General features: G+C 40.2%; 1 protein-coding gene and 1 pseudogene across 4 annotated transcripts in view; both read left to right on the forward strand.

The window, feature by feature from the left end:
* The first annotated feature begins 1,278 nt into the window (after positions 1-1,278).
* Positions 1,279-2,891, forward strand: LOC137210932 (lysophosphatidylcholine acyltransferase 2B-like; annotated as a pseudogene).
* Positions 2,892-12,501: 9,610 nt separating this feature from the next.
* Positions 12,502-25,969, forward strand: part of BTBD8 (BTB domain containing 8) — a 108,388-nt gene continuing 94,920 nt past the window's right edge. For 3 of the 4 annotated variants that reach the window (XM_067726898.1, XM_067726899.1, XM_067726896.1), the window contains exons 1-2: positions 12,502-12,863; positions 16,482-16,676. In XM_067726898.1, coding sequence (XP_067582999.1) covers positions 12,715-12,863; positions 16,482-16,676 — 344 coding nt within the window. In that variant the 5' untranslated portion in view covers positions 12,502-12,714. The remainder of the gene's footprint in view (positions 12,864-16,481; positions 16,677-25,969) is intronic. The other variant, XM_067726897.1, reaches the window with a different exon arrangement.

Here is a 25,969-nt window from a genome sequence, read left to right on the forward strand (position 1 = left end):
GGGAGTATCACCACTTTACAGATGTGAAAATGAGATTGGCCAGTGCCCACAGTACAAGGGTTGGAACCAGGATCTGACCTAGATCCATCTGGTTGTAAAGCCCATAATCTTTCCACTTAGATCACATTCTGTTTAACCGGCTTTGGTATCCACACTGCTCTTTCTGTTTTATGGGTAACCTGTTGTGTTCCAATAATTAGAAACATCTTTCAGAAACTTAAAATTTGACTTTTAATTCTGGAGGAATTTAAATTAGCAAACAGGAATATTTGATACAGCAAATGCTACAAGGTTTAGCAGAGAGCCTCGTTCACACCAACTTGAATTATGCTTCCCTCTTGATCGTTTTCAAAGGGCAGCAACAAAGGAAGGAACAAGACTTTATTGACCGTGTGTGGTGACACAATGAAGTAATCCTGACTTATTTTAATGAAAACGTGTTTCTGACAAAGGTGATTTTAAGGTTTCTCGTTGTTGTTACTTATGTCTGTTTGGAATGCTGACCAGTTCATCTGGACTAATATTAACAGTACGCATCAAAACGTGCCACGGGTAATCCTGGCCTATGATAATGGATGTATTCTAATTTTCAGTGGATGTAGAAGAGTACTTGTAACAGATATAAAGGCTCAAGGTTGCCATCAGTTGGACCTCTTAGCATAAAGAGATCCATTTGTAGGAAGAGTAAATGAATTTGACTTACCAACTGCCAAAGCATCTCACTGTAAGTAAACTTGACTGGTAATGGCATTTAAATTAAAAAATTGTGATTAATAAATATTCATCTATTTAATTCATCCTTAGTAGGTATATAAATATGCTTAATGTAAATTTCAGAAATTATGTGAAAATAATTTATTAAGCATATATGTCAAAAGGAGGCCATTTACAAAAAGCAAAAAAGATTGTGCTGTTGATATGATTCTAATTCTCCTGTTACATCATTTACCATTTTTGATTTTTCTTACTTTAAAGGTAATATATCATTGTCTATTAACCCACAGTTGCCTCAAAGAGTTCTAATTGTGCGAACGGAAAGAGCACTTAAATATGGGGCAGGGGTATACTCCGGGGGCCGCCCCCAGATCCAAGCTACAGGCGTCCTGAGACTAAGGAACAGTGGGCTTCATGGCACAGCCCACCTCGGACTCCGAGGCTGCGGTGTTGGAAGCCACCCTCAGCCAAGACACAAGCAAGTCCCTGTACCCACCGGCCGTGGACAACCCCTTCACGCAGCAGACGCACATCAGCGCGTGGCGCTGGGCCTACATCGTCCTCATGGGGTCTGTGCTGGTGCCGGTGCGCGTGTCCTACATCGCCGTCCTCTTCATCTTCCTCTGGCCGGTGGCTGCGCTTTCCATCATAGGTCGTCGTGCTCGACCAACCAAGCCCGCCAGGAGTTGGAGACGAAGACTGGTGCAGCCAACTCTCAAGTTCTTGTTTCAGGTGACTTTTTTTCAGCAGGGTTCCTGGTTAAAGTGAAAGGGATAAAGGCAGCCCGAGACGAGGCCTGCATCTTCGTTGCAGCACCGCACTCCAGTTTCTTTGACGCAGTCGCCTGTGTCGTAGCAGGGTTCCCCTCGGTGGTCTCTGCGAGTCAAAATGTGCGTATCCCCGTGGCTGGGAAATTCTTACTGTCAACGCAGCCGGTGCTTGTGACCTGAGATGACCCCAATTCGAGGAAGAATACCCGGGAGGAAATCCTGAGGCCAGTGACATCTGATAGGAAGTGGCCACAGATCCTGATTTTCCTGGAAGGAGTGTGTACCAATCGCAGCTGTCTGGTCACTTTAAACTAGGGGCCTTCTCTCCAGGTGTTCCTGTGCAGCCAGTGCTGCTCAGGTAGCCAAACACCCTGGACACCGTGACCTGGACCTGGCAGGGGTTTACAGGCTTCCAGACCTGTATATTGACCCTGAGTCAACTCTTCACCAGGGTAGAAGTTGAGTTTATACCCGTTTATATCCCAAATGACCGAGAAAAAAAAGACCCCGTCCTTTTTGCCAATACAGTGAGGATCATCATGGCCAATGCTCTTGGGGTGCCTGTGACAGATCACACTTATGAAGATTGCAGACTGATGATTTCTGCAGGTAACCTTCGACTACCCATGGAAGGCGGTTTGGTTGAATTTACAAAAATTAGCCAGAAATTAAAGTTAGATTGGGATAATATTCATCAGTGTTTGGATGAATGTGCTACAATTGCAGCTGCCTCAAAAGGAGGGAAGATAGGAATTACAGAGTTGGCGAACTATTTGAAACTCCCAATTTCAGAGCCCTTGAGACAACTTTTTGCCCTCTTTGACAGGAATAATGATGGCAGCATAGACTTCAGAGAGTATGTGATAGGTCTGACTGTTCTATGCAATCCTGCCAACACTGAAAAGATTCTGCACATGTCATTTAAGCTTTTTGATCTTGATAATGATGGTTTCATAACCGAACAGGAGTTAGCTGCTATACTTCGGGCAGCTTTTGGAGTGCCAAATCTTGATGTTTCCAGACTCTTTCGATAGATAGCTGGACAGAACTCAGAGTACATTTCATACAGGACCTTTAAGAACTTTGCCCTGAAGCATCCAGGATATGCCAAGTTATTTAGTTCATACTTAGACCTCCAGGCAGCCTATATATATTCATTACCACAGCAAGTACAGGTTTGATGGTTGTATTCAGATGTTAAAGGCAGCCCTGAAAATGGTGAAAGTTAACATCCAGGTTGAAATAAAAATTATCCTTTGAGGAAAGACACAATAGTTTTTACTCTAAGTGGCCTGGGCACTTAATTATGATATTTAAAATGTGCTTAAGGAATATATATTTCAATTTGATTTTATAGTACCTAATTTTCTTCTTCAGGTAGTATGTTTGTTTCAATGTGGCCTAAAAGTAGAAAAATATCTGCTTATAACTTTGTTCACCCAGCATGGTTCTAGTTAATGCCTTTATTCTGCTTAAAGTAAGAAAAAAATAAGTGAAATAAAGGGCCTTCTTTTTGCTAAATTAAGGTCAGAGAAATATTACAGCCCACCACCTCTCCCTCATTTTTACAGAGAAAATACCTCATTAAGAGCTCTACTGGGGCTTCCCTGGTGGTGCAGTGGTTGAGAGTCCGCCTGCCGATGCAGGGGACACGGGTTCGTGCCCCGGTCCGGGAAGATCCCACATACCGCGGAGCGGCTGGGCCCGTGAACCATGGCCACTGAGCCTGCGCGTCCGGAGCCTGTGCTGCGCAACAGGAGAAGCCACAACAGTGAGAGGCCCGCGTACCGCAAAAACAAAAAAAGAGCTCTATTAGCAATAAATAAATACTTTGTTACCATTATTCTTCCCTCCAAAAAGGATCTGCTGCATAAATGCTTCCTTGCTCTTTCTCAAAGTAGCCCAAATGTTCTTATTGTACAAGACAAAATAAAAATAAACATCAGGAAGATATAGTATTGGGAATACCATTGAAACACTTATATATGGCATAGCTGCCCTTTATTTATTTATTTTTAAGGTATAAAAGTGATTATTTAGAATGGGAAATCATGAGAAAAGAAAGCTGATATAATAAACATAGGTTATAAATACAGGAATTCTGATAAATTCTGTTATGTATGACCCTCACCAAAAAGGAAAAGTTTGTTTATAGTCGAATGTTTTGCATTACTGAGAACATTTCTTTTGTTCTGACTAGGCACCCATGAAACTTCTGCTTACTGTTGTGTACCTCCTTCACTATCCATGTACTTCCAGCATCATTTGCTGTAAGACATCTTCACATAGTGATGTGACCTTGAGCCCTACCCCTTCATGTCACCTTGTAGGATGAATCAGTGAAGTATTCCTAGAAGCCATTCCTACAACAGGACAGGGAGCAACAACTTATCTAGATGTGGAAGTGATGTAACCTTGAGCCCTACCCCTTCATGTCACCTTGTAGGATGAATCAGTGAAGTATTCCTAGAAGCCATTCCTACAACAGGACAGGGAGCAACAACTTATCTAGATGTGGAAGTGATTTTGAACCAATAACTATGCCTTGCTAACCCAAACTACTGTATCCCCAACTCAGCTTCATTGTGGCTGAATCCTCAAAATGCCTACAGCCACTCAATGCCACCAGATATGAGGGGATATATGACTAAGGGGGAAGAGTCTTGATCACTTGTAGTCAAAATCTCTTACTTATGCAGACCTTACAAAAACATACCCAAGTAGACACATTCCTAGGGACCCTACTAGACCTTTGCAAGGGCTTGTACAAGTGGGGCCCCTAAAACTTAAGGGTCATTAGTTAGCTTCCTGGTATTTTGAAAGAGTAGAAAGGAAGAAGAGATAAGAGTGGGAGAAAGGTGAGCAGATGGAAAAACTTAAGGAAAGGGAAAGAAAAAAAATCATATTATTTTGAAATAATTTCCATGCAGTTCTGATCTGAAAAAAGGAGATGGATAAGTGATATTTCATAATCCCCATTGTTTTAGTCCATTCAGGCTACTATAACAAAACTACCATACATTGGGTGGCTTAAACAACCAAAACTTATTTCTCACAGTTCTGGAGGCTGCAAGGTCAATGCACTGGCAGATACAGTGTCTGGTGAGACCCTGCTTCCTAATTCATAGATGTCTTCTCACTGTGGGCTTACCTTGCAGAAGGGGCAGAGGGAGTTCTCTGGGGTCTCTATGTATTTATATTTTTTTTACTTTTTATTTTTGGCTGCTCAGTGCTGCTTGTGGAATCTTAGTTCCCCAACCAGGGATCGAACCTGCACCCTTAGCAGTGAAAGCACAGAGTCCTAACCACTGGACCACTAGGGAATTCCCTGGGGTCTAATTTATAAGGGCACTAATCTCTTTTATGAGGACTCCACCCTTGAGACCTGGTCATCTCCTAAAGGCCCCACCTCCAAATACCATTACATTGGGGATTAGGTTTCCACATATGAATTTTGGGAGGACACAAATAATTCATTCTGTAACAACCCCCCAGCTTGATAGTTCCATGATAATAATGCATGCATATGTAATTCAAATACAATGATTTTTTAAAGGTAATGGAAATTATTCATTTAAATAAGAGATTTTCACTTAAAAATAGTTACCAAGATGTATCTTTACTCAAACAAGGGTACTATTACTCAAATATTCACTGAAGTTTAAAATTATCTCTAATTAGATAGTGAGCTATACAAAATGTCAGGGTCATTACTTCATTATATTCTACCTTTTAACTTCAAAATGTTAAACACTGCTTTATTTAAACCCTCTTTAATATATAACACTTTTTAATTGAAGTATAGTTGATGTACAATATTATATAAGTTACAAGTGTACAATATAGTGATTCACAATTTTTAAAGGTTATACTCCATTTATAGTTATTATAAAATATTGGCTATGTTCCCTGTGTTGTACAGTATATCCTTGTAGCTTATTTTATACATAATAGTGTACCTCTTAATCCCCTACCCCTAACTGCAACCCCCTTCCCTCTCCCCTATGGTAACCATTAGTTCTCTATCTGTAACAGGTAACACTTAAACTTTTTATTGTAAAGTGCTTACAGTTAAAAACTATACCAAACAAATCTGTAGCTAATAATAATTATTACATATTGTATATTATGAATATAATCTGTTTTAAGATAAACACTGTTGCAACTAACTCAGCTCAAGACATTAAAACTTTTCCAGCCACCCTATAAGTTCCTCTATGCCCCCAATCATAATTACAACCTCTTTCTTCCTCCCAAATTTAAACTGCTTTCCTGACTTTTATAGTTTCACTTCTTGTATTTCTTTACATTTTTGTTATCTAAATATGCATACTTTGACACTGTGATGGTTCCTTGTATATGTTGTGAAATAATAGAAAATGTATATTGGCCTTTGCCCCAGCTCCTGGCACAGAGTTCCTAAAACCCTTGTAATTTTCTAAGTGATAAGAGTATTAGGATCATCCTTAGTTCTAATATTTGGTCTTTGATCCCCGTTCCTAAGTTTCTAAACCCCTTGGGATTTCCTGGGTGATAGGAGCATCTTTTGTTCTAATGAGATGACTCTTGGTGGGCTCCTGGATTGGGGCTGGTCACCAGAAATCAACTCATGATTAGAAGCTTGGAATCTTCACCCTTCCATTCTCTAGAGGGTTAGAGGGGCTGGAAATAGAGTTAATGATCAGTCAGGCTTATAGGATGAAGCCTCCATAAAAATCTTCAAACTATGGATTTTGGAGAGCTTCTGGGTTGGTGAACACATGGAGGTTCTGGGAGAGTGGCACACCTGGAGAGGGCATGGAAACTCCATGCCCCTTCCTACATATTGGGTTGGCCAAAAAGTACCTTTGGTTTTTAAGTAAAAGTAAAAGACACATTTTTCATTTTTACCAAGAACTTTATTGAACAACATATTCAACCTTCTGCCAGTTTTCTGGCCACTTCATAATTCCATCTTCCCAAAACTTTTTATCTTTTTGAGCAAAGAACTGTTCCAGGTGCCTTTTACAGTCTTCCAGGGAATTGAAATTTTTTCCATTAAGAGAACTTTGTAAAGACCGAAATAAATGGAAATCTGAAGGTGCAATGTCTGGTGAATACGGCAGATGGATCGGAACTTCCCAGCCAAGCTGTAACAGTTTTTGCCTGATCATCAGAGAAACATGCGGTCTTGGTTATCCTGATGGATTATGCATTTTCTGTTGACTAATTCTGGATGTTTTTGTCGAGTGCTGCTTTCAGTTGGTCTAACTGGGAGCAGTACTCGTTGGAATTAATTGTTTGGTTTTCCAGAAGAAGCTCATAATAGAGGACTCCCTTTCAACCCCACCATATACACATCACCTTCTTTGGATGAAGACCAGTCTTTAGTGTGGTTGGTGGTGGTTCATTTCGCTTGCCCCACGATCTCTTCCTTTCCACATTATTGTACAGTATCCACTTTTCATCGCCCGTCACAATTTGTTTTAAAAACGGAACGTTTTTGTTATGTTTCAGTACAGAATCACATGTGGAAATATGGTCAAGAAGGGTTTATTCGCTTAACTTATGTGGAAACCAAACATCAAAGCGATTCACATAACCAAGGTGGTGCAAATGATTCTCAGTGCTTGATTTGGATATTTTGAGTATGTTGGCTACCTCCTGCGTGGTATAACGATTGTTCTCAATTAATGTCTCGATTTGATCACTATCAACTTCAACTGGTCTATCTGACCATGGAGCATCATCCAGCGAGAAATCTCCAGCACGAAACTTCGCAAACCACTTTTTTTAAAATTAATTAATTTATTTATTTATTTTTGGCTGCGTTGGTTCTTCATTGCTGTGTGTAGGCTTTCTCTAGTTGTGTCGAGCGGGAGCTACTCTTCATTGCAGTGAGTGGGCTTCTCATTGCAGTAGCTTCTCTTGTTTCGGAGCACGGGCTCTAGGCACGTGAGCTTCAGTAGTTGTGGCATGGGGGCTCAGCAGTTGTGGCTCATGGATTCTAGAGCGCAGGCTCAGTAGTTGTGGTGCACCGGGTTAGCTGCTCCGCGGCATGTGGGATCCTCCCAGACCAGGGCTCATACCCGTGTCCCCTGCATTGGCCGGTGGATTCTTAACCACTGTGCCACCAGGGAAGTCCCCACAAACCACTTTTGATGTGTTCAGTCAGTCACAGCACCTTCTCCATATACTGCACAAATTTTTTGTGTGTTTCAGTTGCATTTTTACCTTTCTTGAAATAATAAAGCATAATATGCTGAAAATGTTGCTTTTTTTCTTCTATCTTCAATATTAAAATGGCTACACAAAAATTCACCAATTTTGATAGGTCTTTTCTTAAATGCACGCTGATATGACAGCTGTCACATACAATCTAACAAAATTGTTTCAAATGATAAAGACAACTAAGTGCTACTAGAGCCATCTTACAGGAAAAAATGAACAAACCTTTTGGCCCACCCAATACTTTTCCTCTCTCGACTGGATGTTTACTTGTATCATTTATCGTATCCTTTTATAATAAACAGGCAAACAGTAAGTAAGTCAGTTCCCCTGAGTTCTGTGAGCTGCTCTAGCAAATTAATTGAACCCAAGGATAGGACTGCGGGAACCTTATATTTCTAGATGATTGGTTAGAACCATAGTAACAACCTGGCGTTGCAATTGGCAACCGAAGGAGGAGCAGTCTTGTGGGACTGAGCCTTAAATCTGTTGGATCGGATGCTGTCTCCACATAGATAGTGTCAGAATTGAGTTAAATTGCCTGACATCCATCTGGTGTCACAGAATTGCTAGGTGTGTGTAAACCCCCCCCCCTCACATTTGGTGTCAGAAATACTGTGAGTGTGACAGTGGTGTGAGAGTAAAGGAGATACACAAGAGGAGAAGAGTATTTTCTAAACTTATGCCAACTTGGCTAGGGCATGGTACCCAGATATTTGGTCAGTCATTATTCTAGATGTGAAGGTATTTTTTAGATGAGATTAACATTTAAATGAGTAGACTTTGAGTAAAGCAGATTACCTTCCATAATATGAGTGGGCCTTTGAAAAAAGGATAATTTAAATAAGAGAATTAAGCATTTATCCTGCCTTTGCAGTGTGAAGTGTATTTCTGGATATCCAGTATTTCTCATTGATGAGGGAAAATTCTTCTTTACAGAAGATTTCCAGCAAATTTCTAGCAAATAAATGTAGAAAGAATGATAGAATTATAAAATCATTTTGTAATCCCTAGTTAATTGATTAAAGTAAGAGTCATCAACAGACAAAACTATCAGATGAAAATTAATGATACATTTTAACAACATTAAAATGGGGATAACCAAAGATTATGTGCCTTCTGACAGGATTCAAAATGAATTACTGCTTGTGGGAGGCAGAATAATGCCTGCTCCCCCTGCCCTGCTCCCCCTGCCCCCAAAGATGTCTATTTCCTAATTCCAGAATCTGTGAATATGTTAGGTTACATGGCAGGGGAATTAAGGTTGCAGATGGAATTAAGGTTGTTAATTAGCTGACCTTAAAAAAAAGGAGATTATCCTGGATTATCCACTTGGTCCCCAGTAATCACAACAGTCCTTAAAAGAGGGAAGAAGGAAGGAGAAGATGAGTTCAGAATGATGCAATGTGAGGAGGATTCAACCTGTTAACTTTGAAGTTGGAGAAGCGGAGACGAGAACTGAGGAATATGGGCAGCCTTGAGAAGCTGGAAAAGGCAAGGAAGCTCTCCCCTCAAGCCTTCAGAAGGGGATGCAGCCCGGCCCAAAGAGGAATTTTAGCCCAGTGAGATCTATGTGGGACTTCCAACCTATAGAATTGAAAGTTAAAAAAAGTGTGCTTTTTTAAACCACTAAGTTTGTGGTAATTTGTTAAAGCAGCAATAGAAAACTAATATACCACTTATAAAAGTTTTTTTTTCACTGGGCTTCCCTGGTGGCGCAGTGGTTGAGAGTCCGCCTCCCGATGCAGGGGACACAGGTTCGTGCCCCGGTCCGGGAAGATCCCACATGCCGCGGAGCGGCTGGGTCCGTGAGACATGGCCGCTGAGCCTGCGCGTCTGGAGCCTGTGCTCCGCAAAGAGGCCACAACAGTGAGAGGCCCGCGTACCGCAAAAAAAAAAAAAAAAGAAAGGTTTTTTGCTAAAAAATTGAAACTGAATATAATCAAGCCTCTAAAAACAGCTTCCATTTACAGAAAATATATGGGATAGATGAGCACAGTGCGTGATGCTACAAAGAGGCAAATTTAAAATGTGGCATACTCTACAGCTCAAATTGCTCAGGCTTCTGCCACAATGTCAGTGTCATGAGGGAAAATACAGGAGATTAGAAGAAACTCAGGAGATGTAAGAACCAAATGTAACCTTGTATCTTGTTTGAAAACCGATTCAAACAAACCAACTGTAAAACATATTTTTTAGGACAGTTGGTAAAATTTTACAATGGGCTACATAGGAAATGGAATTATTGTCGATTTATAAGGAATACCATTAATGGTTTTGTAATGTTATGTAAGAAAATGTACAGTTTTTAGTGATGCAAACTGAAGTATATAGGAGAAAATGAAATGGTGTCTGGGCTCTACTTTTAAAATTTTTAGAAGGAAGGGAAGAAAGAAAGAAAGAAAGGAAGGAAGGAAGGAAGGAAGGAAGGAAGGAAGGAAGGAAGGGAGGGAGGGAAAGGAAGAAAGAAAGAAAGAAAGGAGGGAGGGAGGGAGGAAGGGAGGAAGGAAAGAAGCAAGGAAGGAGGAGAGAAGGAAGGAATAAAGAAAGGAAGAAAAGATGAGGAAGGAAAGAAAAACTGATACAACATAATGCCCAAATCTTGATAATTGTTGAATTTTGGTAATGGGTATATCGGGGTTCACTGTAGCTCTCTCTTTGTTTCTTTGTATGTTTGAAATGCTTCATTTGAAAACATTTTTAAAGAAAGAAAAAATACATCTAAGAGAATCACTTTTTTTCATGAAATTGTAGTACTCAGATGAGTTTTTTGCCTTCCAAGGCAATTTTACCTAAACTTATATTTCACACATAAGGATCACAGTTAAGGCCAACCCTAAATAAAATTATGGATTTAGCAGTGTTTACCTTCAGAGCTCCTGTTGCTAGCTTCCCAGGACTTTCTAGTGTTCCTGATCATAAAGCCTTTGAGGAAAAAATTTTTGATAATTTCACTCACATTAAGGTGTAAATGATTACAGATATAAATTAATTAAAATAGAAATAATGTTTTAAGTAAAAAATCTCTAATGGTGGAATGTGAAGCATCATTAAAACTCTTTTTTTTTTCTCTTTTTTTTTGCGGTACTTGGGCCTCTCACTGTTGTGGCCTCTCCCGCTGTGGAGCACAGGCTCCGGACACGCAGGCCCAGCGGCCATGGCTCACGGGCCCAGCCGCTCCGCGGCATGTGGGATCCTCCCAGACCGGGGCACGAACCTGCGTCCCCTGCATCGGCAGGCGGACTCTCAACCACTGCGCCACCAGGGAAGCCCTAAAACTATTTTTTTGTTTTGTTTTTTAACAGGGTACTTTTTCTTCAATTACTTCACAAAGCTGCCTAAGCTGCCTAAGGTAGTTTAAGAGAATTAAATTTACATGGACTAACCACTTCACACCAAAGGGCCCACATCATTAAAAGGTGAGGAATCCAGCAGATGTGACCTCACACCAGAGGGCCCACATCACAAAGGGGATGGGAACCAGGCAGGAGTGACCTCACACCAGAGGGCCCACAAAAAAAAAAAAAAAATTTACATGGACTAGAAACCATCTGTCATCCATTCCCAACCAGAGAGTAGCCTAATTTTTGCTTCATCAGCTGATAAAGGGGCATGGTAGAAGTATTACAGGACTTTGGAGGGAAAGAATCTTGTACTGAACTGTCTGGGTTTTAATACCTAGACCACCACTTACTGGCTGTGTGACCTTGACCAAGTTATCTAGCCTCTCATGCCTCAACTTCCTCATCTGTAATTGGGCTCATAGCAGTACCAACCTAAATGGTGGTTGTGAGGATTGAGTTAATACACAGAAAGCAGGTAGAGCAATTTTCCCACCTAAAAAGCACTCAATAAATATTAACTATCATATTATCTTTGACACTCCTCTTTTCTATAGGAATGATTAAAAATCAGTTATCCAGTATATTCATAATTAAGGTATCTGAACAATTGAGAAGGTCATTATTTGGAGAAATGGCTACTACTTGGCCAATCTTCTGGTACAATATCCATATATTTTCCAAGCAATTAGTATGTACTTGTTACCTTGTGCAGAGCTTCTGAATGATGCAGAAGGATTGAATCTTCTTCCTTTGGAAGAAGTAATCAAATAAAAAAACAAAAGACTTTTTAAGTAATTTCGCTCCAGCTCTTTTCTCCACACCAAAATTTCAAAATTCTATAGCTCATCAATCCACCCAATTCCTTGGTCAATTAAAGGCTCTACCCCTACAACATTACTTCCTTTCTTCCACCTCATAACTTTTATAGCTTTATATGCAAAGTGGGGGAATATAACTGACATTTCTCTGCTTAAGTCCAAGAGCAGTTACATGAGCCACTCCCTGGATTAGAAGGGGAAGGAGTCTTCTAGACATTATACCATACCCTTTGCAGGGGGCTCTGGAGTGTTGTAACTCCTGCTGATTTTACGAAGTTCTTCCCGCGCCCCTCACACCCCCAATTTTTCTTGCCCAAAGCAGTAAGTGAAGGAGTGTGACGCGCCGCAGTAAAGGTCTAGTGAACTTGTCTTTCCTGGGAAAAAAAGCGCTGACACCCCAGGAAGACAAAGTGCTGAAAGGCTGCACTGGTTGATTTGAACTCAGTTCTTGATAAAACATTTATTTAAATGACTGGTTAGCACCAACTGGAAAGCAGAGGGATAGGGATAAAGCGCAGACCTGGTTAGCAGCGCGGACCTGGTTAGCTCCGCAGAACAGTTGACTCCCTGGGCAGTGCTGCGCGGAGCGCCTGCCGGCGGGGTTAAAACACAGCTACTACGCCTGCGCACACCCTCCCGGGTCACGTGCCGGCGCTGTTCGGGTCTCCGAGATTCTCCGTGACTGAGGTTCGGCAGCCATAAGGGACCGTCAACAAAGAGACGAGAGGCGTCAGCATTTTCCTTTAGGGGGCGGATTCGGGTAGGAGCAGAGCTTTCGGTATGAAACGCCCGTTTCTTCCAGAGGCGGGGAAGTGAGACCTTGTACTGGGCCTGCGGGGCGCCGCCGTACCTTTGTGGAACATGGCCCGCCGTGGGGAGGATAGCGTGGCCCCCGTGGTACTTCTGGAGTCCCCTGGAGTTTCCAGTAAGGGCTTGCAAAGGAAGGGGCCCAGTGAGCGGCGCCGGCTGAAGGCGATGGTGTCGGAGCAGCTCAGCCAGGATCTGCTCAGGTAGGAGGAGGCGGGAACTCAGGCTGCTTCAGTTCTTAAGGCGCCCACCTCCGTACCAGAAACTGTGGCTCCTCGGTTTCTCCATCCCTCCCTGCTTTGTCCGCCTCACCTCAGGCCACTGCAGGACGCTCACTAGTCTCCTCACTACAAAGAGGATTCTTTCGCCCTTATAACCAATCCAGAGCACCTCGGAGACCACGTACCAGATTCAAGAAGAAAACCAAAATTACCGTCATAGTTCTATGCAGCACCAGTTTATGCCAAAATACTCTAACACGGGTAGGCTTAAGTCTTGAAAGACTCGCTAATGTCGGGGTGGATACAGGTTTCGTGGTCCTGAAACTTACACAACTTTTTATAAGCTCAAACAATTCTAAGAAAAATGATACAATTAGATATATATATTTTTATATTTATTTTTTATATTTATTTTATATATATTTTTTAATTTTTTGAGTATCTATTTAGAATGAGTAAAAATGGATCAGATTACTGGAGCGCTGGAGGTCTCTTTTGAGCGCTCTTTAAACGATTTAGCACAAATGCTTTCGTAGAAATACTTCCTGATCACAACCTGGCTTCCCCTCTCCTCCTAGAATACTCTACAGCCCGCAGCAACTCCCAGCAATTCCCAGTTCCCATGAGGACTCTAGCAAATGGAGAGTTGTTGTGAAGCTTAACTCAGGCTATAGTGAATCCAGGAACGTCATCTCAGTTAATAAAGAAAATGAACCTTAGAAATATTCCCTAGCTAGTTACCATTTCCACCAAAACATTGATTCTTGAACTTTAGTGTGCATCAGAATCACCTGGAGAGCTTAGATTTACTGAGACCCAGACCTTAATTCTGATATAGTTGGTCTGGGATGGGGCGTGAGATTTTTGCATTTCTAGCAAGGTCCCAGGTGATGCTGCTGGCCTGGGTCACACTTTGAGAACTATTGAACTAGTGTAAACATAATTACTATTAATAACAGTTGTGCAGTTGTGCACTCTACATTTAAAAAGTGCTTACTGTTGCCCACACTTAAGGCTCCACCATTTATAAACTGAACTTTATAAAGCAAAAAAATTTCCTTTTAATTTGGGCCTGTCTATGAGAGATTCTGCCTTGTCTCCACCACTGGGGGAATTGATGTGCAACATTAAAAAAAAATGAGAGTGAAGTTGTTCTGTTTCTAGGATGAATCTCTAAGGATGTGGTACTCCTCTTCAGTGGCTCTATTCTTCTGGCTGTATTGTGAGCCTTGAAGTGTCATGAATTTAAAGAAGATAATACATCTAATTTATATAAAGAAAATGAGGTCATAAGTATAGTAGGTGAACAATTTATCCTCATCCTAGCAGCAATGAAAGGATAGGATCCTGAAGTCTCAAGTTCCTGTTACAAGCAAAAGTGTTTTTGTGTGTGTGTTTTTTTTTTAAACAACTAAAAAATCTCATATACTCACCCAGCCATACTCTTCTACAAACTCTTTGAGGGCAGATACTATGCTTTAGTCCCCTTTATGTCCCCAGTGCTTCGTACATGGTACATGCTCAGTAAATTTTTAGTGAGAATTGGGTTTAATCAGTAGTCTAAAATGCTTTAGATAGGTGAATACAGTAGGTGACAGAGAAATAAGATGGAAAGAAGCTGGGCCTTGACACCACTGAGCCTTTGCTCCAGCCTATCCTTCCTCTAGAGTTTATTATGAGATGAGCCAATAAAACCCTCCTTAATGTTTAAGCAGGTCTGAGTCAGATATTGTTACTTGTAACAGATAACAAGATATGCTTATAACTGATACAGGTAGTTTTATAAAATAAAAAGCACTGTATTTTCACATTAACATTTTTTAAAACATTAACTTTTTTTTTATTTGACGAATACTCATGAGCATCTATTATGAACAAGGCAGATTCCCTAGTGACAGTTGTATGGCTACCAGCTGCAATGCTTGTTTATTCACTTGGGGAGAAGTGGGGGATGGGTAGAAGGTGGGTGGGAAGGAGGAATAAATGGTGTATTTGTATTTGTACAATTTGAGTTTTTATTAATGTTTGGGAGACCAATACATTCTTGTATAACTTTAACAATCGCTTATGAAATAACTTATTGATTAAAATATTGACTAAAATGCATCTATTCGCTCATTGTTTCCAAGGTTCTGAAAGCTTTGTGCTCTGAAGCATTTGTTTTGTTTAGGGTAAAATACAGCCAAATCCAAAAAAGCAGATATTGAGCTCTTGCTGTCTAATGAAGGTACAGTTTTTGCCTTTGGAGAGTTCATTGTCTGAATATAATATATTTTAGTTATATTAAAATAATATAATTTTATTATTATAAAAATAATAATGATACAGTGACAAGTGCTGTGATAGAGGTATGTACGGAGGGATCAGAGGAAGGAGCCAGTAACTGGATCTCGGGGGAGTGAGTGTCAGTGGCAACATTCTAAGCTTTCACTGTAATGGATATCTTTATCCATACTTGGACCTCCTGTAGTGTACTAGTGTGATTGCTAGTTATATCCTGCAATACAGAAGTCCTCTGAGAATATATAACTTGCTGATGATAATGTTATACTATATGAAGTACTATTTAACATTTACAGAGCAGAAATATATAGTTACCACACAGAAAAAACATTGTGACAGTTTCTATTATGATGCTGATTTCTGTTCTTCTATCACCTTACATGTGAGCTTTACCATAACTATGTCCTAACATTAGTAAAGGGATTTGAATGGGCTTTCCTTGAGTCCATCGTTTTAATAATAGATTAGAGCATAGTTCTATATTTTGTGGGGTGGGCAATGGAAACGGGCTTAAATGTCACATTCTTGATAGCCAAGCCTGCATTTCAGACTTGGTATTTAACAGTAGTCAAAGTACAGCGTACCAGTTTCTAGACTGGATTGTCTGTTATTGCGTGTGGTTTGCTGGTGGTGTTGACTGTTTACTTTTTTTGCTTCAGTTTTAGTAAGATTTTAAAAAATTGATTCAATAGTCAACAATCACATTACTTTGTGTTCTCTTTCCAAAATAAATCTAAAGTACATACATTATAAAGGAAAATCAACATAAGTAGCAGAAGATAAATTTTATTGGTAGAAGGAATTAAAAGGAAAAGATATTTTTTGAAAAAATAGTCTTACTCTTTTAGTGTAATTACCTTTGTTTTCATTATAAATTTTAGAAAATTGCCTTCTAAACCAATATTAGACAATGTTCTTTGGATGAACTGAGAATAAACTCATTTTCGTACTAACTTAATTTTGTTATCTCTGTATTTTTAGTTTATGTGTTTTTTTTTAAATTTTTTTCGGTACGCGGGCCTCTCACTGTTGTGGCCTCTCCCGTTGCGGAGCACAGGCTCCGGACGCGCAGGCTCAGCGGCCATGGCTCACGGGCCCAGCCGCTCCGCGGCATGTGGGATCTTCCAGGACCGGGGCACGAACCCGTGTCCCCTGCATCGGCAGGCGGACTCTCAACCACTGCGCCACCAGGGAAGCCCTATGTGTTATTTTTAAAGCTTATTTTATAAAAATGGGCATATTATATATTAACTGTGTATAATTAATTAGTTTAATTAATTAACTAATTAAACTATGGTTCCTTTTTATTCCTTATAGGCTTCTAAGAGAAGAAGTCCATACAGATGTTACTTTCTCAATAGGTTGTACTTTGTTCAAAGCACACAAAGCAGTCCTTTTAGCAAGGGTTCCTGATTTCTATTTTCATACTGTTGGACATACAAATAACTTAACAAATCATGAACCTGTTGCTGTGGAGAACTTTGAAGCTTCAGAATTTAGAATATTTTTACAGTAAGTGCTTTCTTCATCTTTTTTTCTAGTATGTAATTGCCTATTTTTTAAACATATGTGTGTGTTTTTATTTCATGTATTTTCATATCTATTTTATAACCTTCTAACTTAAATTCCATATTATCTTAGTAATTAGTGTTAGTAGAGGCTAAGTATTAGTATTAGAGTCTTTGAGGCTTAGTATTAGGAGAGGCTAATTTCTGCTTGAGATTGATCCTGAGAGAGGAGAAATATATCTGCTTTAGAGAACTGTCTATTCACATCCTTTGTCCATTTTTCAATTGGATTATTTGTCTTTATATCATTGAGTTATAGGAGATCTTTATGGATTCTGGATATTAGGCTCTTATCAGATATATGATCTGCAAACACTTTCTCCCAATCAGTGGGTTGTCTTCACATTCTTGATGGTGTCATTTATAACACAAAAGTTTTAGATTTTTTAATGTAGCCTAGTTTATCTAATTTTCTTTTGTCACTTGTACTCCTGCTATTGTAGATAAGAAACCATTGCCTATTCTAGGGTCACAAAGAGTTATTCTTATACTTTCTTCTATGAATATTTTGGGTTTATGCTTTTAACTCTTACATTTAGGTCTGTGATCCATTTTGAGTTAGTTTTTGTGTGTAATGTAAGGAAGGGGACAAACTTTATTCTTTTGTGTGTGAATATCTAGTTGTCCCAGTACTATTTTTGGAGAGACTATTCTTTCTCCATTGGATTGTCTGTACAGCCTTGTTGAAAATCAGTTGTCCATTGCTATGGACTGAATCGTTTCCCTTGAAAATTCGTATGTTGAAGCTCTACTCCCTAATGTGATGGTATTTGGAGATTGTGCCTTTGGGAAGTAAATTAGCTTTAGATGGGACCTCATGATAGGAATAGTGCCCTTATAAGAAGAGACACCAGAGAGCTCGTTCTCTCTCTTTCTCTGCCATGTGAGGGTACAGTGAGAAGGTGACTGACTGCAAGCCACGAAGAGAGTTCTCACCAGAACCCCACCATGGTGGCATCTGATCTTGACGTCCAGCCTCCAGAACTGTAAGAAATAAAATTCTGTTGTTTAAGCCACCAGTCTATGATTTTTGTTGTGGCAGCCCAAGCAGACTAATACACACATAAACGTTAGGGTTTATTTCCGGTCTCTAAATTCTTTTCCATTGGTCTGTATGTCTGTCCTTAATGCCAGTGCCAATTATCATTTTAACTTTTATGAGAAATCAGAGTTGGATTTTTGTGTTTTTATGTCCTGAATCCTAGGTATTTTTTAGATGCTAGTCTTTTAGTTATTTGCTGACATACTATTTGCCTATAATCAAAATCATGTTGACTTTAATGTTGAAAATTCCTTTTGGATAATTAAACTTAAGTATATGTGTGTGATTTGGTGTATTTTTCTTCATTTCATGCTCTGACAGTTGCTTGAATGATCTGTTTTTATTATTTCAGAGTTTCTTATATGAAGCTCCAATAAGCATAAACAGAAAAATGGGTATCCTTGGCTTCCTCTGTTTGTAAGAACAGTATGACATACTATAATTTAAACAAATACTTTAAGTGAAATTTAGAAAATCATTATCATTTTGCAGTATAGATCATAATAGGTTCATCACTGAGTTCCAACCATCAATTTTAAAATACACACTTTTGTTTTTCTAGTAGGTGGTATAGTGGCTTTGTTGTAGAGTAGCCTCTGTGGTCAAGCCAGGTCTACCATTTCTAACTGAGTGAACTTGGACTGATCACTTACATTAGTTTCCTCACCTGAAAAATGGACATAATACCTACCTCATAGCGTTGTTGTGAGGGTTAAATTAGATGCTTGTGAAGCACTTAGCTCAGTGACCTGAGATATAGTAAGCACTGAATACATTGTAAGTATTATTCATAGTAGTAGCCCTTTGATATTACACATTTCTCCAGCTATTGAGTGTATGTTTAGAAAAAGATGCTTGGGAAAAGTCAAATTTTTATATATTAGAGAAAGAGAAATTACATTAATGTTATCCTTTATTTGTTGTCTTTAAAAGGGTTAGAAAAAAAGATTGAGAGACAGTATGGTAGAGTGGAGGAAGCACTGGACTTGGCAACAAGACAGAGATATGCCTTCTGGCTGTGCATTACCTTGTTTTATGATTTCTTTGAGCCTTAATTTTCTCATATTTAGAACAAGGACGTTGGAGTAAATGGCTTTGTGCTTCCTAGCACTTCACAATCCTCTGTTTTAAGCACTTAATCACATTCTGTTTTGTGTTAGGTTAGTGAAATATGTCTGTGGTTATGGAAGCTCCTTGAGATTAGATCATCTCATCGATGTGAGCATTCCCAGTGGTATCTCATCAGTGTCTTGCGTATAGAAAGTGCTTGTGATATACCTCCCCCTTTTTTAAAAGGCAGATTGTATTGAAATTTCTCTGTGTTAATATAAAGCATAAGGAGAGGATTATAATGTGGAGTATTGAGATAACATTTTTTAGTAAAAATTCTGATAACAGATTTTTAAATTTTTATTGTATGAAATGCAGTCCTTATAAGTATCTTCAACACACATCCTTCTCTTTAAATAACCAATAAAGATTTTGAAGTATACTGTCATATTGCTACTTATTGTAGGGTCCTTTGCTATGCACTTAAGTTAGCATAGTAAGTACAGTCTTTGAAGAAATTTTTTATGTACCGTGTCTTCAGATATGGCTCAAATGATTGGCACTGGAAAGTAGTTCCTGCTTTATGACCTCATGATTAAAATTCAATAAAAATCTTTGATTTCCTAAGATTTACCGCATTATAGTTGTGTGTGCATGTTTGTGTGTGTGTGCGTGTACGTGTGTGTGTAAAGGAAGGAAAAAAGGGAAGACCTTTAAATTTTCAATTTAACATCAATAACTGGGAAATGCTAGTATAAAATGTCAATCAAGTAAACACATAGAACAGCAGCACAGTATAAAAGATTCCGTTTCCCCTACAGCTTTCTCAGGTGGTGGCTATTTTCTCTCCCACATCCCTTGCACTAGTAGGGCTGAAGTGGGTGGAATAGGTGTCTTGTAATATTAACTATATATATATATGTAACTTGGCATCTGGGGCCTCACTAACTGGGGAGAGACTGCCCCTTCCAGAGTTAGCTAATTCCCTGAGCATGACTTTGATATGCAAACCAAGTAATCCTGAAGCCATTCCTACACCCACCTCTTCTGTCTGTTTCTTATACTCTAGAAGGCAACACTCTCCTTCCCTAATCATCCCAGAGTCAGGTACCAGACAACTAAAGACCACCCTTATAGCCCAGAGCCCCTCTCCCCCAAATTACTCAAACTATTTAATCCTAAACTTGGTCAGCTGCTTACCTTGCCTCACCCATTCCTTCCCACAAAAACCACTTTTGCCTGTGCTTTGCCCTCCCTGTTATGTCTCTAAATAGACCCTGTTGCTTCCCCATGTGGCCCTACCTGGCGTGGTATTCCCCATTCCTCTTGTGAACTGTGAGTTGTAAACTATCTATTCACTGGTAATCATCTCCTGATCAGTTGGCCTCACCATACCTGAATAAACCTAAATTCCCAGGTAACTTTTTTTTGTTGCCACGTGGCTTGCAGGATCTTAGTACCAGGGATTGAACCTAGGCCACAGCAGTGAAAGCCCAGAATCCTAACCAGTAGGCCACCAGGGAACTCCCCCCAGGTACATTTTAAAACACTTGTGAACTTCATTACTGCCTCTAGACCTTTCTCCCTCCCTTCTTCCTAAACCCCCTATCTTTGAATCTCATCTTACCAATCTGTACCACTGGTCAGTCATCCATAGACCCCTCCAGGTCAGTCCTCTTCATTCCTCAAAGAAATTGACTATTGTCAGTTTCTCTAATAACTTAATTCTTGGTAATTGCAACTGCCATACCCATTAGCAGTCACTTTCCACTCTCTCCTCCCCCCACTTCCTGGCAACCAATAATTACTTTCTATCATTATGGTTTTGCCTATTCCAGGCATTTCATGTAAATGGATTTTTATAGTATATGGCCTTTTATGTGTGGGTTTTTTTTTTTTTTTTTTTTTTTTTTTTTTTTTTTTTTGTGGTATGCGGGCCTCTCACTGTTGTGGCCTCTCCCGTTGCGGAGCACAGGCTCCGGACGCGCAGGCTCAGCGGCCATGGCTCACGGGCCCAACCGCTCCGCGGCATGTGGGATCTTCCCGGACCGGGGCACGAACCCGCGTTCCCCGCATCGGCAGGCGGACTCTCAACCACTGCGCCACCAGGGAAACCCTATGTGTGGGTTTTTAAACTGGGTGTGATGTTTTCAAGGTTCATCCATGTTGTGTTGTTTATCAATACTTTGTTCCTTTTTATGGCTGAATATTTCATTGTGTGATGGATCAAGGGTTGCCAAGACCATTCCCAGGTTTGATGATTCACTAGGAGGACTCATAAGACTCGGCATATAGTTATACTCTAGCCTCTGATTTATTACAAAGGAAACAAAGGGAAAAGGTACATGGGGTGAAATCCACGGGAAACAAGACACAAGCTTCCAAGGGTCCTCTCCCAGAGGAGCCACACAGACCATGTTTAATTTTCCTACAATGAGTTATGACAGCAACTCTGTAATGTTGCCAACCGGGGGGCTCATTACAGGTTCAATGCCCAGAGTTTTTACCAGGAGTTGGTCTCCTGCCTGATGTGTACCCATATTCCAGACTCCTAGAAGGAAAGCATGTGTTCAGCATAAACCATATTATTTGTATAAACAATACACAAGCTAAAAACAGCTGAGCCACCCTTGTCATTTAGAGAATGCTAGGAACACCGTTGAAATAATGTTCCCAGATACCAGCCAAGGACACCTCTTACAATCAAGTCTTTCAAAAGATAGCAGTCCCACCTGTGTTAACTCTTTTCTGTACATATGGATATAAATTGTGTTTATGCATTCATCAGTTGATATACATTTCAGTTGTTCTGACTTTCTGGCTGTTATAAATAATTCTACTACAAACATTCATGTACAAGTTTTTGTGTGAACATATGCTTTCAGTTCTCTTGTGTTATATGTACCTAGGAGTCGAATTGCTGGGTCATATGTTAAACGTTTTGAGGAACTGCCAGACTCTTCCAAACTGGCTACACCATTTTACATTCCTACCAGCATGTATGAGGATTCCAGTTTCTCTGTGTTCTTGACAACACTTGTTATTATGTCTTTTTGATTATAGGTACCCTAGTGGGTGTGAAGCAGTAACTCATTGTGGTTTTGATTTGCATTCTTCTGATGGACAGTGATGTCGAATATCTTTTCATGTGCATATTGGTTGTTTGTATATCTTCTTTGGAGAACTATCTGTTCTCATTCTTTGCCCAGTTTGAAATAGGGTCATTTGTCTTTACACTATTGAGTTTTGTAAATTCTTTTTTTTTTTTAAATAAATTTATTTATTTACTTTTGGGTGTGTTGGGTCTTCGTTTCTGTGCGAGGGCTTTCTCTAGTTGCAGCGAGCGGGGGCCACTCTTCATCACGGTGCGTGGCCCTCTCACTGTTGCAGCCTCTCTTGTTGCGGAGCACAGGCTACAGACACACAGGCTCAGTAGTTGTGGCTCTCGGGCCTAGTTGCTCCACAGCATGTGGGATCTTCTCAAACCAAGGCTCGAACCCGTGTCCCCTGCATTGGCAGGCAGATTCTCAACCACTGTGCCACCAGGGAAGCCCCTGGAAATTCTTTATATATTCTAGATATGAGTCTCTTATCAGATATATGATTTGCAAACATTTCTCCCATTTTGTGGGTTGTCTTTTAACTTTCTTGATGGTATCCTTGAAAACACAAAAGTTTTTAATCTCTATGACTTTCATTTTATTTTTTCTTCTATAACTTGTGCTTTTAGTGTCATATCTAAGAAACCATTGCCTAATCCAAGGTCACAATTACTTATCCTGTGTCTACCTTTTTAGTTCTTACATTTAGAGCTTTGACCTATTTTGAGTTAATTTTTGTATATAGTGTGAGGCTAGGGTCCAACATTGTTCTTTCACATTTGGATATCTAGTTGTCCCAGTACCACTTTTTTTTTTTTTTTTTTGTATAGGTAAGAAGTGGATTTATTTAGAGAGATACACAGATACATTCCATATACAGAATGTGGTCTGTCTCAAAAGGCGAGAGTGGCCCTGGGAGGAACACACTCCACAGACAGAGTGTGGGCCGTCTCAGAAGGTGAGAGGCCCAGCACTGTTTTGTTTTGTTTTTGTTGTTTTGTTTTTTGCGGTACGCGGGCCTCTCACTGTTGTGGCCTCTCCCGTTGCGGAGCACAGGCTCCGGACGCGCAGGCTCAGCGGCCATGGCTCACGGGCCCAGCCGCTCCGCGGCATGTGGGATCTTCCCGGACCGGGGCACGAACCCGTGTCCCCTGCATCGGCAGGTGGACTCTCAAGCACTGTGCCACCAGGGAAGCCCCCCAGCACTGTTTTGTTTTTTTTGTTTTTGGGGTTTTTTGCGGTACGCGGGCCTCTCACTGCTGTGGCCTCTCCTGTTGCGGAGCACAGGCTCCGGACGTGCAGGCCCAGCGGCCATGGCTCACGGGCTCAGCCGCTCCGCAGCACGTGGGATCCTCCCAGACCGAAGCACGAACCCGTGTCCCCCGCATCGCCAGGCGGACTCTCAACCACTGCGCCACTAGAGAAGCCTCCCCAGCACTGTTTTTTGAAGAGACTTTTCTTTTCCCATTGGATTGTCTGAATACCTGTAAAGGAAAAACACCCTCCTGTGTGTCTCCTTTACTCTTAATACTCTGCTCATTGAGTACTTTACTTCTGACACTTGTGGTCACCAAATTCGCAGGAGTTTTTCCCCACACCAAGCAATTCTGAGGTTCTCCAGATGCCAGCTGGGTGTCCTACAGATTTAACTCAGTTCTGACACTATTTACCTGGAGATTGCTACCTGTGCCTCAGGTTGTTGCCTGTGCTTCTGATCAACTGGCTATAAATGTAGATTCCTATGACCCCTTCCTCAGGTTCAGTTAATCTGCTAGAGCAGCTCACAGGACTTAGGAAAACTTTTTACTTACCATATTACTGGTTTATTATAAAAGGAAAAAATTCAGGAACAGCCAGATAGAAGTGATGCATAGGGCAAGGGATGTGGGAAGGAGCTTCCAAGCCCTCTCTGGGTTCACTACTCTCCCAGCACCTCCATGTGTCCACCAACCCAGAGGCTCACTGAAACCCATCCTTTAGGGTTTTCATGCAGGCTTCATTACATAGGCATGATTGTTTAAATCGTTGACTGTTGGTGATTAATTCAACCTCTCCCCTCTCCAGAGGTGGAGGGGAGAGCTGAAAGTTCCAACCTTCAAAGCCCTTGGTTGGTTCTCCAGGCAACCAGCCCCTATTTTTAGGAGCTTTCAAAAAGTCACCAACTTCACTAATGTAAACTCTGGTGTGGTTGAAAGGGGCTTTGCTATGAATAACAAAAGACATTCATTTCACCTTTATCCTTCTGGAGCTATTTCAGGACCTGGGAACAAAACTTAAGTACTATAATAAAAGATGTTCTGTGGTTTTTACATAGGAAATTAGAAGGGTTTTAGAAGCTACGTGCTGGGAATAGTGGACAAAGACCAAATATATAGTTCATATTATAAATCACAATATCACAACACCCCTGTTGAAAATCAGTTGCCTATAAATCTATATTCTAGACATTCAATTCTATTCCACTGATCTATGTGTCTATCCTTATACCAGTACCACACAGTATTGATGGCTATAGCTTTGTAGGAAGCTTAGAATTCAGAAAGTGTGAATCTTCCAACTTGGTTCTGTGTAAAGATTGTTTTGGCTATTCTAGCATTTCTGTTTGACTTTGAGGGTTGGCTTGTCAATTTCTGCAGAAAACTAGCTGAATTTTGATAGCTGTTGCACTGAATCTGCAGATTAATTCAGAGAGTATTGCCATTTTTACAATATTAAATCATCTGGAATGTGTTTCCATTTATTTAATTGCTTTCAGCATTGTTTTGTAGCTTTCAGGATATGTCTTGCACTTTTTGTGAAATACGTTCCTAAGTATTTTATTTTCTTGATGCTGTTGTAAATTGAATTATTTTCTAATTTCATTTTGGATTGTTCATTGCTAGTGATTTTTGCATATGGATCTTGTACTTTGCAACCTTGCAGAACTTGTTTAACAAATAGTTTTTGGGTGAATTTCCAAGGATTTTCTATACACATGTTTGCCATTTGTAAATGAAGATAGCTTTACTTATTCCTTTCCAATCCAGCTTATTTCTTTTTCTTGCTTAATTGCCCTGGCTAGAATCTCCAGTTAAATGTTGAATAGAAGTGGTAAGAGCAGACAGACATCCTTACTGATCTTAGGAAGAAAGCTTTCAGTCTTTTACCGTTAAGTCTGATGTTAGCTGTGAGTTTTTCATAGATCTCCTTTATCAGGTTGAGGATGTTTCCCTCTACTGTATTGTTGGTTTGCTGAGTGTTTTATTATGACAGCGTGTTGGATTTTGTCAAATGCTTTTTTTTTTTTTTTTTTTTTTTGCATCAACTAAGATGATCATGTAGTTTTTGTCCTATTGATATGGTGTCTTAGTCCATTTGGGCTGCTATAACAAGACACTGCAGACTGGATGACTTATAAACCACAGAAATCTATTTCTCATAGTTCTGGATGCTGGAAATCCAAGATCAGAGTGCCAGCATGGTAGGGTTCTGGAGAAGGCCCTATTTTAGGTTGCAGACTGCTGACTTCTCATTGTTCCCTCACATGGTGGAAGAAGGTGAGGGATCTCTTTGGAGCTGCTTTTAATAAGGGCACTAATCCCATTCATGAGGACTCCACCTAATCATCTCCCAAAGGCCCCACCTACTAATATCATCACATTGGGAATTGGCTTTCAACATATGATTTTAGGGGACACAAACATTCAGGCTATAGCATATGGTATATAATATTGATTTTCATCTGTTTAACTGCCCTTGAATTCCTGAAATAAAGCCCAGTTGGTCATGATGTATAATTCTTTTTATATGTTGCTGGATTCACTTTGCTATGATTTTGTTGAAGATTTTTTCTCTATATTAGTAAGGAATGTTAGTCTGTAGTTTTCTCTTCTTGTGATGTCTTTGTCTGCTTTTGTGTCAGGATAATTCTGGCTTCACATAATGAATTGGGAAGTGTTCCATCTTATATCTTTTGGAAAAGTTTGTGAAGGATTGGCATTAATTCTTCTTTAAATTTGGTAGAGTTCAACAGTGAAGCCACCTGGTCCTGCGTTTTTCTTTGTG

The sequence above is a fragment of the Pseudorca crassidens genome, chromosome 2 (genome assembly GCF_039906515.1).
Source record: "Pseudorca crassidens isolate mPseCra1 chromosome 2, mPseCra1.hap1, whole genome shotgun sequence".
In the NCBI taxonomy this organism is placed as follows: domain Eukaryota; kingdom Metazoa; phylum Chordata; class Mammalia; order Artiodactyla; family Delphinidae; genus Pseudorca; species Pseudorca crassidens.